Below are 15667 nucleotides of genomic sequence, written 5' to 3'. Positions count from 1 at the left end.
CTTTTATTAAAAATACCCGTGACTAAAACGTAGCCTTACTCATAGCCTCATTTTCGGTCTGAGGTCCTAAAGCTCACATGGAGTTCAAGGGAATTTGTGTGTGCTTCTGATAATCAAGCTGTCAATTGTAGGCTAATTTAATCTGAAAATTTCATTTGATCTGTATCAGCTTGATTTTTTTGAGTTTTTGTTTTTTTAAATTTGTATTATTTTCAAAGGAATGGTCACACTCTTTTTGGCGTTCTAAATTATACTAAAACTCCAGGTGGAAGCCGAAGACTTAGGTCTAATATCCTGGAGCCTCTGGTTGATGCTGAAACAATTAACACAAGATTGGATTGTATTCAGGAACTACTACAGGATGAGGAGCTCTTTTTTAGTCTTCAGGCAGGTAATAGCTTGCTTTATTTTTAAAACACTTAAAAATACCCATTTAAATATTTTTGGTTTTATAATAGCTGAAAACTCATAGCATGTATTAATAAAATAGATATGAAACATGTTTTGACTTGTGAAGTAACATTTCATAGTGGATTTAAAAAAATGTTATGATTTCTAGCAATAGTTCATAATCTGTCATTATTTAATTTGACTTTTTACCTCTTTTTTGATCATTTTGCTAAAATTTTTAGTAAATGAGGCGGACCAGCGAATGGTGCTTTAGAGGAATTTTGAATTGGTCTCACTAGCTCTTTAACCAACTGCATTTTCCAGATATACACTACTAACATCTGTAATGTAATTTGCATACTGTTATGAATATGCAGCTTCTCATTTTTGATTGCTAAGATACAGGTAACGAGACAGATGAATATACATACACTGCTAAAGAGCACAAGTTAGTTAGTCCAGCTAAGCTTGACATTAAATTCGCTAAATCTTTATTTCCTGGTTTTGGACGGCTTATTGTGTTTTTTGGGTAAATGAATAATCACTTTTGGTCAGATCAGGAACTCTTTCCAAGGCTTTCACAACACAAAAATGGATGACATGTAGTCTGTTGAGCTGCCCTCTTTTAGCTTGATATTATACTAGCGGAGCAGATGTGAATATATAAATACTACCATATTTTGCAGATCATCAGAGTGGCTCCGATAGTATGTTTATCCTTTATTTTTACACCTTAAATATTTCAAATACACATTTTTAAAATAAAATGTTTGGAAATAGTTACTGCATCACAACTACCTAAAACAGTGACTTGGCATTTCTCATTCTTTCTCTATCTCCATCCCATCATAGAAAATATTTTGACATTTATATCCCACCTGTCAAGAAGTAAGGAGGCAAAGGTGTATGTCAGTCACAGTTGGTATACAAACACTGGCCCACCCACTTTGTCCTTAGTATTTTTGCTTCCTTTCCCCTGGAAACATGGAGTGTATTTCTCCAGTTTTAACTTCATCCACACCCACCCACCCCATTTCAATAGATCAGAAAATGCCCGTGAAGATGCAGCAGAGGAGACTGTGTTTTGGCACTTGTAGCTCAAAGGTAGTGAGGTAGGTAGGAGAGGTGGACTATAATATATGCTTCCCCACAAGACTACTTGTCAAACATTGTCTCTTGGTCTTGTTAGTGATCAGCTCTCTAACTTGTGAGGAGCAGCTGCTTTCTTTCTATTAAAAGAATAGGACAAGGAACTCTCAGAATCATTAATGTTGATTTTTAACAAATCTGAGAACATGGGGAAGTTCCAGAGGATTGGAAAAAAGCCACCATTTACAAATATTTCAGTATTTAAAGAGGGTAAATGGGATGACGCAGATAACTATGGGCCTTTATCCTGGCAAAATCATGGAAAGTCTGATATGGAATGCAATCAGTGAGGAATTAAAGGATGTTAGCATAATTAATGCCAGTCAGCATGGTTTTATGGAAAATAGGTCTTGACAAACAAATTTCTTATTTTTTTGAAGAGATCACAAGTTTGATAAATTTTTCTGTGTTGGCATAATATACTTAGACTCTAGCATGCATTCTGATTTTTTAAGAATTTGCACTATATGTAGCCCATGTTAAATGGATTAATATTTACAGGTGATAAATAATGATGGGGACAGGTAAATTATACAGACAATCATGGATCATTTAATAAGGTGAACAATATGCATTTTAATACAGCCAAAAGTAAGATCATACATCTACGAAAAAAGAATGTAGGTCACACTATTCTGGAATGCAGCAATCCTGAAAAGGACTTGAATGCAGATAACCATTTGACCATGAGCTTCCTCTGTAATGCTGTAGCTAAGAGGGTGAACATGATCCTTGGATACATAACCAGGGGAATATCAAGTAGGAGTAGGGAGTTGGTATTATGTCTGTGTACAGCATTAGTGAGACCATTACTGGAATACTGCATCGAGTTCTTGTGTCTCTACTTCAAAAAGGATTTTGGAAAAATTGGAAAGGGTTCAGAGAAGAGAACTACAAGAAAGATTTCAGACTGGAAAACAAGCCTTCTAGTGAGAGACTGAAGAAGCTCAATCTATTTAGTTTATCTAAGGGAAGTTTAAGAGGTGATTTCATTACAGTTTCCAATATGTACATGGGAAAGGCACATTACAGTTTCCAATATGTACATGACGGTAGATAGCTCTTTAATCTAGCAGAAAAAAGGCGTAGAAAAGTTTTAACAGTAAGGGTAATTAACTATTGGAACAACTTATCTAGGGATATAGTGGATTCTCCATCAATTGGAGTCTTAAGATTTGATATCTTTCTAAAAGGTATGCTGTTGCACAAACAGAAGTTATAGGTTTGATGCAGAAATTACTGGATGAGGTTCTATAACCTGTGTTGTGTAGGAAGTTAGATTATAGTGGTTCCTTCTGGTCTTAAAATGTATGAACCATACAACTCTCATTATTTTCTTTAAAAGCGGCAAAGAGTCCTGTGACACCTTATAGACTAACAGACATATTGGAGCATAAGCTTTCGTGGGTGAATACCCACTTCACCAGATGCATCCGACGAAGTGGGTATTCACCACAAAAACTTATGCTCCAGTACATCTGTTAGTCTATAAGGTGCCACAGGACTCTTTGCTGCTTTTACAGATCCAGGCTAACACCCCTCTGATATTTGACATTATTTTCTTTGTGACTGTTGGAACAGTTCTGATGTGGGTGATGGTCCTTATGATTTGTAAAAATTTTCACTCTGATCCTTGCCAGAAATGTAGATCTCCCATTGTGATCTCTCATTCTTTGCCCTCAAGACCAGGTGTGAACTAGGAGCTAGGGTACTACCTGAGAAAGGTCAAGTACATTATCTCCTTGAAAGCAGAGGCTAATTCCTCAGTTGTATTCTTCCATGACATTTCTAATATGGAAGTTCTCAATCTTCACCTTCCATCTTTCACAGTCACAACAGAGTTGTAAAACTTCTAGTTTCCTTTGGATACCAGTCCATCCGGTGATGTTTCCAACATAGCTGGCTCTCTTTCTTCCTCTTGCCTGATAGTATAAAAGTTGGAATCAAGTTGCTCTGATGATCGGTGAGCAATTTGTCCGCAGAAAGATTTTATTTTCTTACCTATGATATCAAGTAGTTTTGCTGTTTTTAAATTGTTCCTTTTCATCCCCTGATCATTCATAATTTTGGTTATCCAGCTAATTTTAACCTTCTGTAACACCAAAACTTGAACGCTGTGAGTCGTGTCTCAGTCTGCTTTCTAAATGTCCAGCTCTCACATCCATACAGGAGGGTTGACCATATGTGTAGCTCTTCAGCAATCAGTGCTATAGCACCACTAAGGCACTGCCACACACCAGGGCTTTTATTAGATTTGGGGATCTTTCCTTTGCAGGATGCATGGGGGTCTGCTGCCTCTTCAATAGTTCAATAGTGCCCACCAGTCAGCATCTTTCTTGAGCTATTGTAGTTGCAGAGTTAGTGCTATATTCTGTCGGGCTTCCTTCTGATAAGGTCATTCCACCACAGGCTCAGGTTACTACTTGTGAAATTGCAGGGCAGATACATAGTCATCTTTTCACTGTCATAATTGGATGGGAATTTTCAAACAGAGAATGTTGCTGTGATTTTTAAGATCGCCCGTTTGCTCTTGAGGACTGCTTGCTACATCTGCAGTCTGACATATTTTCTGTTATAAGATAGGAAGTAGAGACATTTGACAAGGGACAATAGTCTACTGACAATACCATTTGTTATAGTCTCCCACTCTTCCCTCATTCATATTTCAGCCCTCCTACCCTGTTGTGGGGATCCTAATGTTCTTATTGTTCAATATCTTTTAGGTTGTTTAAGCTCTGAGAGTTTCTTTATTGAAGAGAATACGGGAGAGCTGATGTCATTATATCCATCATGATACAATGACCAAAAGTGCTCAGATACCATGGTTATGGATGTGACATAAGAATCTTGTTAGATTGGTAGTTCTTTTGTCTGTTTTCTTTCTGGTAATTGAAGCTACAGTACTTTGTCAAGATTTTGCTGTGATAGGATGAGGGAAGAAAATGGCTTCACAAATAGAGGTACTAAATAGTTTTCTGTGCCTGTTTTCTTTTGGGAAATTAAATCACTTATTTGTTAAATATTTATTATTAAAATTATCGCAAGTTTCAGCTCAGTTTCTAATTTGTGTTTAATGTTGTTTTACAGTGATTTCAAGATTCCTGGATACTGAACAACTTCTTTCAATTTTAGTACAAATTCCAAAGCAAGATACAGTAGGTTTATAAATGCACCTATCTCATAAATAATGAATAATTGTCAGTTATCTCAATAGAGTATGCAACATGTAAACTTCATATAGCAGCTGTACAATTGTATTATTTGTAAAAAAAGATTGTATATTAGAAAGGGATGGAAACATAGTTTTAAAGATATACAATGATTTATATATGTTGCTTCTCACCCAGAAAGATGAAAGTATGGACCCCTTAAACTAAGGCATATTTTTACTTCGTAACAGGAGAAGAATTTCAGCCAATCATAAAGTGTTTTCATTTATTTATTTAGATTTATGCAGAGAATAATAAAAGAGCACCCATCTAATGCTCTAGGTATCCTTGACAATATTTTAAAAATACACTGAAACAGGCCTGTTGGTTCCCCCAGATCAGCTCAAATACACAGCAACAAAATGCATGACTGATGTGAATTGATCTCACACAATCCACAATTTCCCACACCCAGTCTAATCCAACACTCATTTCTTCACAAGTGAGGGAGAAAAGGTGGGCAAAGCAGCAAGGCTAACAAGCTCAACCTGTTATGGACTTAGGGAGGATGCTAACCCTGTGACCCTTGTGGAGAATGACCAAAAAACATGACTGTTGTTCCTTCACAAATCCACTGTACTTTTAAATCTGCATCCTCTTACTTATTCATCCTAATCACACCTTCTTCTGAACATCACTGGAGAGTAGGAGAGAGAAGCATTTTCATATGAGCATGAAAGGGAAAATATACCTTTTAATGTTAAAAGTTGTATAATAGAAATAATCTCCTTTTTGTAATGTACTCACAGTTTTTAGATTGATTGCCCACTTAACTTTGCTTTGTCTATTATTTAGCCTCAGGAGCTTCTTATGCAATGTAAAGCAGTGGAGATTATCCCTTATAAATGGACCCCAAAAATTTTACTAAAAAACAAACCTCTTTCGTTTAGTTTCAGTTACTAAATAAACCTTCAAAACCTGTCAAGCTAGAACTTAGAATCTTATTCGTTTTAGCTTCAAAACACAGGCCTTCATGGTTAATCCAAGAGAAAGTCTCTTACAACTATGAAATAAGTTCTCTCTCAGCAGCGATCAGGGTACAAATTATTAATACACATAACAGAGAGAGTACAATTAGATGCAGCAATTATTAACGTTTGTTTTATTACAACTCATTTTCTTCAAATATAGTACATGTACAAATTTTCAAGGGGATTAAAATATATTGAAAATTTGAACCTGCCATATGTAGCAAGCTGTTTTAGAAATAGAGGGATACAGAGAATATTTAAATACAAGTCAACATCTCAAATCACGGTAATTTTTAGGGCCAGATTCTGCCACCCCAATTTGTTTTAAATGTAATTAAAAAAAAATCTGTTCCTTGCCCCCAGCCCCAATGCATCAACGGCAAGATTTGAACCCTGGACTTCAGCAGCGACCTCGACAGCTTCAACTAGCTCATCTCAGAACAGGCTGTTATCACTTCAGTTATTTGCAAACTGCAAAACATTACTAACCAATGACTAAGTGCATCCAGCTAGTGCAAAAAAGTATGTCAGGAAGGTGCTTTAGTAACAATACATCTGCCTAGACTTCATTGTTAACAAAAACTATTCTGATTCTGTATACTTAAAATACAGCCAGTTCATCACAATTTTTCTTCGTGTTTCTGGATGCTAGTTTAGACAAAAAAGAAATTAGAAAGGAAAGAAATCTTTCTTTGTACTCTCATCCATGTGCCTATTTTAAAATGTTAAAAAATAAATTAAAACACCATGTTATAATGTTACCAACAGGTATAGAATAACAAACTTTTGAATGATTCTTTTTTTTCCCTTAAAAGCAAGACACACTGAAGTTCCTGGAGTTGTAATTGGTAATGTGTGTATATGGGGGGGGATTTTGGCAGAAACTTGCTATGGTTATTGGAACAGCTACCCTTGCTTGCTTTCTCCTTGCTAAGGTGACCCAAAGCAATCTAATTGCTCCATCTTAAGGAATATGTCTGTAAATGTCCACCCTGATACTTCCTTTGCACTAAGACACCATCTGGGCTGATTGCCAAGCTTCATTCTGAGAAGAAAATTCAGCAACATTAAAGGGACTTAGCTGAGTTCTGTGAGCACATTTTTCTTTAAGAAACTTCAGAATTTTTAGAAAAAAATGGTTGAAGAAAAATTCTTGGATTGTGAGAACATTAGAAATTGGGTGAGTGAGGGTGTTTCTGTTCCAACAATTTGTAGCATAATTATTTTTAAAATAAACTAAGACTTTTTAGTAGATTTTTATGTGTAATTGAATTTTTCATAAAATTGAAAGAAAAATACCGTTTAATATTTCCCACACAGGAGCCTTCACTTTTATTTATATTTTCTATTAATTTGACTTTAAAACAGATAACAGGAAAGATTTTCATTTGTGCTTTTGAAAATCTGCCTTAGCTTCTACATAAGATTTTTCCATTTTTCAACTCTAAAGTTTTCTTCAGTTTCATTTTCAGAAGCCTTTGATTTTCCAACATTGATTTCAACTCTCCACACAAAAATTAATGTTTTTTTTTCTTATGGAACTGCTACCTATTCTTTCTTTATAAGGCAGCAGCACATAGCAAATGTTCTGTTCTCTGCAAGAAAACACAAATATTTTAGACTTCTTGTCAGTTGAAGAGCTCTTTTGAAAATATTGTATTGTAATTTGAATTTTCTCAAGCCATACATAGTCAAATATTTTTTTTTACAAAACAGCAAATTTACAAATTGTCAAGCTGGTCATTAGTCATGAATTTTCATAAATCACTTAATAGTACATGAAAAATACATTCAGAATATGTGTGTAAAATGCATGCTTGTTTTGAAATGTATTTTAAAAATCTATACATACTGCATTTGTAATATTTTTTTTCAACAGGTTAAAGCTGCTGAATCAAAGATAACTAATTTAATCTATCTGAAACATACTCTGGAACTTGTGGATCCTCTAAAGGTGAAATGTATTCTGTTACTTTTTCTATATAAAATCCAAACTAGTTAGTTAATCTTCGTTGTCACACAGTGCAGTTCATTATATTTACTTTATATCTTATGGAACCGTACATTGTCACTGTAATAACATCCTCTAAAAATAAGACAAGGGCCTCTAAATCTATGCTAAGTTTGATGTTGATTTAAAAAAACATATTTGAGTCTCTATTACTTTTGGAACTGGATTCTGAATGCTAGTTAAAAGCTTAATTTTATAACGATTATTTAACTTAAATAGATGCCACCCAACCGGTAAGCTCTTTATATCACCCCAACTTCAAATAAGCCTAGGTGAATCTAAAAGCCTTACAGACTGTTAAAGTGATTAAAATTTAATAATGTTTTTATGATTAAGTAATTTCATTTTAATTTTCAATAGGCTGCTTTGAAAAGCTGCAAGACACATCTGTTAAAGGCATATTACAGTTCTCTGGAAGACAAAAGGTACTGTGATATTTTCATAGCTAGAATATCTGGTTGTCACCTTTTTTCTGAGGATGTCTGTAGGATTTTAAGATGTTGCTTCTTGAATTATTTATAGTTATAGCTCCAGTTTTTTGTGTTATCATTAGAAACTCTTAATTTTACTTATTCTTTACGAAGTTTCTAGAAATTCAGTTTTTCAACTATTGCAGGAGAAATTTTAAAAAAGATAAACAGAAAATTGGTTTTAACAATAGTTGATTGGTTATGAATGACAAACCTAATTTAAATTCTTACAAAAATTAAAACTCCAGTAGATATTATTGAAAAGACAAAAAGAATGGGAGAATACTTTGATTTCTTAGAATCACCCAAAATGACTGAGGACAAGTAGCTGTTTCCTATATTTGAGCAGTGTGCAATGTCTGCCATTCTTTAAGGTATTAAAATATTTAGGTTAAAGTTAGTTGTGTTCATATGTTGTTTGAGATTAAAAAAAAATTGCGTAGTAAGTTTTTAGTGTTTACTTTGAACTATTGAAGTGTATTGGCTTCGGTAATTTTTATTTATAATTGAAGATAATGTTGATGATGAAGTTGAAAAATATTACCTAGCCAATTCCATTACTGATATAACTACTGTTTGTAGGTTTGGAATCATACTTGAAAAGATAAAAACTGTCATTAATGATGATACAAGATACACAAAAGGATGCCTGAATATGAGGACCCAGAAGTGCTATGCAGTCAGGCCAAACATCAATGAATTCCTTGATATAGCTCGTAGAACATACACAGAGATTGTAGATGACATAGCAGGTATTTCATGATTGATGATTAATAGGAATATATTGCACCTGTTATATAGAACCATAAAATTGTAGAAGAATATATAGTGCTAACTTTCTAATGAAGAGAAGGCAAGTATTTTTATTGTAATTTGATTTTGTCATTGATAAAAAAAGAGTTGAGGTACATTTGAAATTTGGGTTGCCATACATTTCAGTTTTCCCAGACACAACCTCTTTTTGGTCCTCCAGTCTCTGTCCTGGCAGATTTTTGAAATATGAACAAATGTCCATGATTTTTCCTTGCTTATCCTTTTTCAAGACATTTTGAGGACATTACACTTGTTATTTATAAATGTTAGATATTCAAAGTAGAAAGAAACTACTCCCCTCCCCATCCAGCTCTCCCTTCCCCCTAGCAGTGTCCTCTATTTGGGAACTTGAAATATGGTAACCCTATTTGAAATGTACTTTGAGATTTTCCATTTGTAGATAAAAACTGTAATTAAATAAAATGATGAATAATTATTTTGTGATTTTTAAAAAGTAAAAAGATTGCTTCATTTATTGTGCCACCAAAAAACCACGCTGTATATGAATCAAAGATATTGTAATCTTTCCATTTAAAACCTATGGTTTGCACCTACAATGCAGTGCATCTAAATTCAGTTCAAAGTGTTGAAACAGTATTATTTCAAACAAAATTTTCTGGTACAGAAATTTAGTTTTATAATCTGCTGACACTTTACAAACACAAATACTTTGTTTTTAATATTTTAACTAGTTTGAATCTGTGGGCTATGATTTAACTGTGCTATTGAGAATTGTGTAAAAGCACTTTCTTGATATTATTTTAAAGCCAAAATGAATAAAATCAATTTTGGAAGAATGCCTCTATTCTTTGAGTATAACCGCTTTAGATAAAGTGTCTAAAGTTGATGAAAAAGATTGTCTTTTTCTGAATGGCTCCTATCACATTTCTGAGCAGACAAGATTGTTCTTTTAGTTCACCCTTTAACAAGCAAGAATGACAAACAGCCCATGTGAATAGTAGAATTTTTAACACCAATAGTATACTATAGATTGTCTTGAAGTTCCTGTTAGTTTTGTAGCTTACAGTCGACATCACACAGAGTGAACATCACAAGAGTTTAATTGTTCTCTTGCTTTCCAAAATTTTCCTTACATGGCTGCTAAGACCCAGAGAAATGTAGGCAGGGAGGAGCTCTCTCTCCCTCCTGATGGTTACTGCAGTCCAGTTTCACTGCAGCCCACACATTTACAGCAGAAGAGCTCCTTTTCTCCTTTCCCTGTTACCATGCTAAGTGCTGAGGAAGCAAATGCTGACACTGGAGCACTGAGTGACTCCAGGACCCAGGTGTCCAACACAGCCCATCTTCTCTACCCAACCTTTTGCTGGCCTGAGTCTCTGGTGGTAGCAACAGTGGGAGGTGGAGCCAGCTCAGTGAGGTGTGTGAATGCCAGGGAAACCCCATTCAACAGCATCCTTCTTTTCTCCCCACACAGTAGTACAACATCAGTATTATTCCTCATCTACCCAGACACCCGCACATGCCTGTACCCCACCCAGCAAAATTCAGAATTCCCACCACTTAGCAGCACCTTTCCTCCTGCCCCCTAATAGTCCCCTGCATCTATCACCCTCCCACTTTGCTCCAGGTGGGTGGGTTGGGGTTATGGTTTAGAATTGCAAAAGATTGTGAACTTTGAAGTGAGTGGGAAAAGACTGAGAGCCCCAGATCTAAGCATTACAGTTACCTGTTGAGAAAGCAGAGTAAAACACCACTGGCATGAAAGTGGATTCATCTGAAGCTTACTCCTCTGAGAAATCTTCCTTTCCAGCGGAAGGACAACCCACCCCTGAGATCCCCATGACAACATATGAATATCTTTAAAAAGAGGCTATGAATTCTCATATTCTCACCTGGCACTTTTTGTCCACTAGTTTTATAAAGCTAGTGCTCTTATTTGAATGGTTTACTGAGCTCTTTCACATCCACACAAGCCCCCTTTCAAGGTCCTAACAAGGCTGTCTAATTTACTGGAATTGGTATCTAGATATCTGCATGATGCCTTTACTACTCAGATAACACAGTGAGTTTTATAGTATGTTAGAAAATATTTCAATTATGGCTGATTTTTTCCCCATATTACTTAGGAATGATAACACAGCTTGCAGAAAAATACAACCTGCCTTTGAAGATGAGTTTCAGCTCTGCTCGTGGATTTTTTATCCAAATGAATGCAGAGTGTGCAGCATTACCTAATGGTCAGCTACCTTCAGAATTTACAAAGGTATGTGTTCTGGACATGTTTTGTCATGAAATTAATTACTTCAGTGATATTACATAACAAATGAGGATAGAATTTATTTAACCCATATTCTTTTATACAATGTATTAGACGTCTATATGTGCTATCTTATTTGTCAGATAATATGAAATGTTACAAGGTTGCTATCATTCTAATATTTGCATTTTGTTTTCTTGTCTTTTCATGCTATTTTATTTAGGAAAAGTGAAATAAGGTAACAGTTTTGTCACTTGCTTTCCAGATTGTTCCTACTTTGTTTTCTGGAAATCTTTCTTTATGTGCATTTATTTGAGATGTATTACTTTAAGGTTGAATTTCCCTACAGATCACTAAAATGAAAAATGCATATAGCTTTACTTCAGCAGACTTAATTAAAATGAATGAAAGGTGCCAGGAGTCTTTGAGAGAAATTTATCACATGACCTACTTGTAAGAACATTTCAAACTCTTTAATATTTGTGTTAACTTGATTTATTTGCCATATTAACAACTAGTTGTGAGGTTTTCTCATATATTTTCATTGTTAAATTATTGTGTCTTTATAAAAGCACTCCAGATTGTAGAGAGAGAGTGTTCTTCATGAGAGAGCACATTAAAAGGCTAAATCTACATTATCCTGAATTATGATTAAAATGTATAGGGATTTATTCATAAAAAAGAAGAGTATCCATCACATTTAGTAAACTTTTTGTAGAGTATTATCAACACAAAATGACATGAGTATAGCACTTTGGCAATGTGTAGCCATTATTTATATTAAGTATGCCTTTCATTTTAGGTAGAATTACCTTCAGTTTTTCCATAAATTATGCTTATAAAGGGACCAAAGGGCATATATTGTTCTCTTTTCTTCTAGATTACAAAAGCTAACATAGGCTATTTTTGGTGATCATGTGAACCCATTTTAAACATGAACAACTCAAGAAACTGAAGAGTCACACTTTTTGGAGGACAGTAGAACGCCATTGGTTCCAAAGCTGTATTTTTAGAATCAATTTTGCACATGCAGCTCCCTTTCAAGCCAGTGGGAGTTGTATCTGCACATCTGATGGCAGAATTTGGCCTAGAATTTGTTCCCCGATAACTTACTACACTTTAGAAATTCACAGAATTGCCCACGTTTACAAATCTCTATGGCATTTATGAAATGTCTGTCTTCCTAGTATCTAAGTATCATATTGACATTTTTTATGGATATTAGGAAAAACTTTTTCACTAGGAGGGTGGTGAAGCACTGGAATGCGTTACCTAGGGAGGTGGTGGAATCTCCTTCCTTTGAGGTTTTTAAGGTCAGGCTTGACAAAGCCTGGCTGGGATGATTTAGTTGGGGATTAGTCCTGCTTTGAGCAGGGGGTTGGACTAGATGACCTCCTGAGGTCCCTTCCAACCCTGATATTCTATGATTATGAGCTGCTTAATTGCTTTATTGCTGTAAATTGTGTAAAGCAATAAAATGTAGTAGTGTACAGTAACTAATTCAGAGCTGTCTGTTTGCAGGATAGTATGTAAACTACTGAGTGAAATTTATGAACATATCCATTGTCTATACAAACTCTCTGATACTGTGTCAATGTTGGATATGTTGCTGTCATTTGCCCATGCCTGCACTCTTTCTGACTATGGTATGTTTCTTTCTAGGATATGGTAAATATTAATAAAAATGCGGGTAAAGCTATTCCCCTGTCCCCCAATGTTTATATAATACCACCACCGGGTCTAGTTTGTGGCTCTTGTATTTATCTCTTCATATATTAGTCATCTATAGAACTAAAACTGGATTTCAGTTCAATGTATGAATTACTTTTATAGCTTCAATTTTCCTACTTTTCTTTCCCTTTTTATTCATGTATTCCCCCACTTGCTTCTGAATACAATCTTGGCATGTTAATTTGAGGATGGAGGGCTAAGATGTTATTTTTTTTTGTAACAGATCATGAGGACTCGTATAAAAGATGTAATCTCTACCTGAAAACAGCCCATTAATTCCTCCAAGTATACTGTCTTTGCTGATTTGATAGCTACATGGAAATATCCTTTCTGATTCTTCCACTCTTGCTCATGTTGAATAATCCCTTCTTTGTGAATAGTCCTTGTCATGGGGTGACTGGCCTTTTAGAGAGAATTAAGGACAGTCTACCCATGACTAAGGTTGGTAAGCCAGCCTTGGTGGCTAATTGGTGGACTGGGAGCTAATCGATTGCCCAGGTGGCTGATTACTGCTCAATTAGGGGAGCACCTGACTTTAATAAAATTACCAGAACTCAGTATGGAGAGAAGGTCAGCAAGGAGCAGTGCTGGGGAAAAAAGACTCCTGATGACAGGAGACAGCAGGCAATAGAAAATGGGGAGTGTTGACCACTCTGTGATGGGATAGACAAATGGTACCTGAACCTTAGTTCCAGGGAGAAGAACTGGATCATATTTTTATGCTATGTTAGCTAAAGCACTGGCAAGAGTTCTGCCCAAGCTCCGTGAGAACTGAGAAGCTGAAGGTGGTACCTCCAGCTCTGGGGAGGAAGACCGAGGGTTATTTTATGTAAACAGCAGAAAGACTGTTCTGAACAGTACTCTAGTTCCAGGAGCCTCATGATGCAGGCAAGATACAGAACTAGAGGGGTCCCCCAAATCTGGAGCCAGGAGTAGGATTAAGGGCTCAAGTGGAAGGTCTTTCTCTGTTTGGGATATTTATTTCTGTTAATTAAAGGGAAATGCTTTAAGGCAAACTTGTTTTGACTTATTTTGTAGATACAGGTTGGAGGAAACTGAGGCAGCGCCTTGTAGTGCTATGCCTGGCAGAGGAGTGAAGCCCCCAACTCAAGTAGCAAGACATTATTCAACAAGAGAAAGAGTAACAGACTCAGAGCTCTGCATGAGTGATTCTTATTTTATTTAAATATCTAACTTTTTAATAATTGCCATAGGTTTTTTGTATTTAGTGCTTAACATTTGTTATAATTTTTTCTTGGTTTAGTTCGTCCAGAATTTACTGATACCTTAGCAATCAAGCAGGGGTGGCATCCCATTCTTGAAAAAATATCTGTGGAAAAACCTGTTTCTAATAACACTTACATCACAGAAGGCAGCAATTTTATCATTATTACAGGACCAAATATGAGTGGAAAATCAACTTACCTGAAACAGATTGCTCTCTGTCAAATTATGGCACAGATTGGTGAGCAACAGTTTACCTTATAAGTATTCTTTTGAACTGCTCGTATTGTTTTCTACTGAAAATGTCATTATTTACTAAGTGGAAAAATGTGTTTCTAAAAATAAGATGAGATTTTATCTGTGTATTAAACAAGGCCAGTTTTTAGCTATAGTGTTACTACCAGTGATAACATAAGATAACTTGTACTTTTATTTTATTTTGCAGGTTCTTATGTCCCAGCAGAATATTCTTCTTTTAGAATTGCTGAGCAAATTTTCACTAGAATTGGTATGGATGATGATATAGAAACAAATTCATCAACATTCATGAAGGAAATGAAAGAGGTACAGGTTTAAATATTTTAGTATCAAGAGCCCTAATTAACATTAAGCTGGTACAGTTTACATTGGTTTATGGATCTATATTTCATTGGCATTGAAGCACTTCTATTTTAGATGAGCACATGTCAGGGATAGTGTAGGAGTACTTGGTCCTGCTCAGCACAGCGGCTGGACTAGGTGACCTCTCAAGGTCCTTTCCAGCCCTACATTTCTATGATTCTGTGTACGAACAAAGCAGTCAAAGACAACTTGGCTTCTTTATCTCTCTTCCATATTGTATATCATGAGGAGAGCAGCATCTTTTAGAAACGTAGGTCCCAGGCCATGTAGGGATTTACAGGTCAAATCAAGCATCAGAAAATCAACTCAGGAACTCATAGGCTGTTACTATCAAGCACAGAACTTAATACAGTCTTACGTGTTATGTGAATCACAGTCTTAATGTGATTATGGGGAAAACAAACCTTTACTTAACAAGTGAATTTTGCATCAGCTTCAGTTTCCACATGAATTTAAGATGCATCCCCATATAGAGTTCACTACAGTAGTCCAGTCTTGAGGTGATGCATCTGAAAGAAATGTTAACTACCAGATGGCTGTTTGTAGAGTGAAAGAAAACTGTCTGGATGTTGCTGCTATATGATCCACTAGTTGCTGCTCAGAGAGTAACCAGAGGCAGGTGATGACAACCTTTACCATGTAGTGTCCACTGCTAAAGCACAACCAATATTGTCAAATCGGCATCCGAACATCACCCAGTGAAGTCCCAGATTGAACAGCAATGGAAATAGTTACTCTGCAAAAACTAAAAGGAGTACTTGTGGCACCTTAGAGACTAACCAATTTATTTGAGCATAAGCTTTCGTGAGCTACAGCTCACTTCATCGGATGCATACTGTGGAAAGTGTAGAAGATCTTTT

The 15667-nt window shown here is 35.6% G+C and overlaps 1 protein-coding gene across 5 annotated transcripts in view; it reads left to right on the top strand.

Annotated features, from left to right (window-relative positions):
- Positions 1–15667, top strand: part of MSH4 (mutS homolog 4) — a 55722-nt gene that overhangs the window by 26260 nt on the left and 13795 nt on the right. For all 5 annotated transcript variants that reach the window (XM_043521631.1, XM_043521629.1, XM_043521632.1 and 2 more), the window contains 10 exons: positions 219–391; positions 4627–4694; positions 7599–7673; positions 8091–8155; positions 8783–8952; positions 11101–11237; positions 11581–11684; positions 12753–12877; positions 14227–14427; positions 14632–14750. In XM_043521631.1, the coding sequence (XP_043377566.1) occupies positions 219–391; positions 4627–4694; positions 7599–7673; positions 8091–8155; positions 8783–8952; positions 11101–11237; positions 11581–11684; positions 12753–12877; positions 14227–14427; positions 14632–14750 (1237 nt within the window). The remainder of the gene's footprint in view (positions 1–218; positions 392–4626; positions 4695–7598; positions 7674–8090; positions 8156–8782; positions 8953–11100; positions 11238–11580; positions 11685–12752; positions 12878–14226; positions 14428–14631; positions 14751–15667) is intronic.

Source organism: Chelonia mydas, chromosome 8 (genome assembly GCF_015237465.2).
Source record: "Chelonia mydas isolate rCheMyd1 chromosome 8, rCheMyd1.pri.v2, whole genome shotgun sequence".
NCBI classification, from domain to species: Eukaryota; Metazoa; Chordata; order Testudines; family Cheloniidae; genus Chelonia; species Chelonia mydas.
This window is presented reverse-complemented; position numbering and strand designations above follow the sequence as displayed.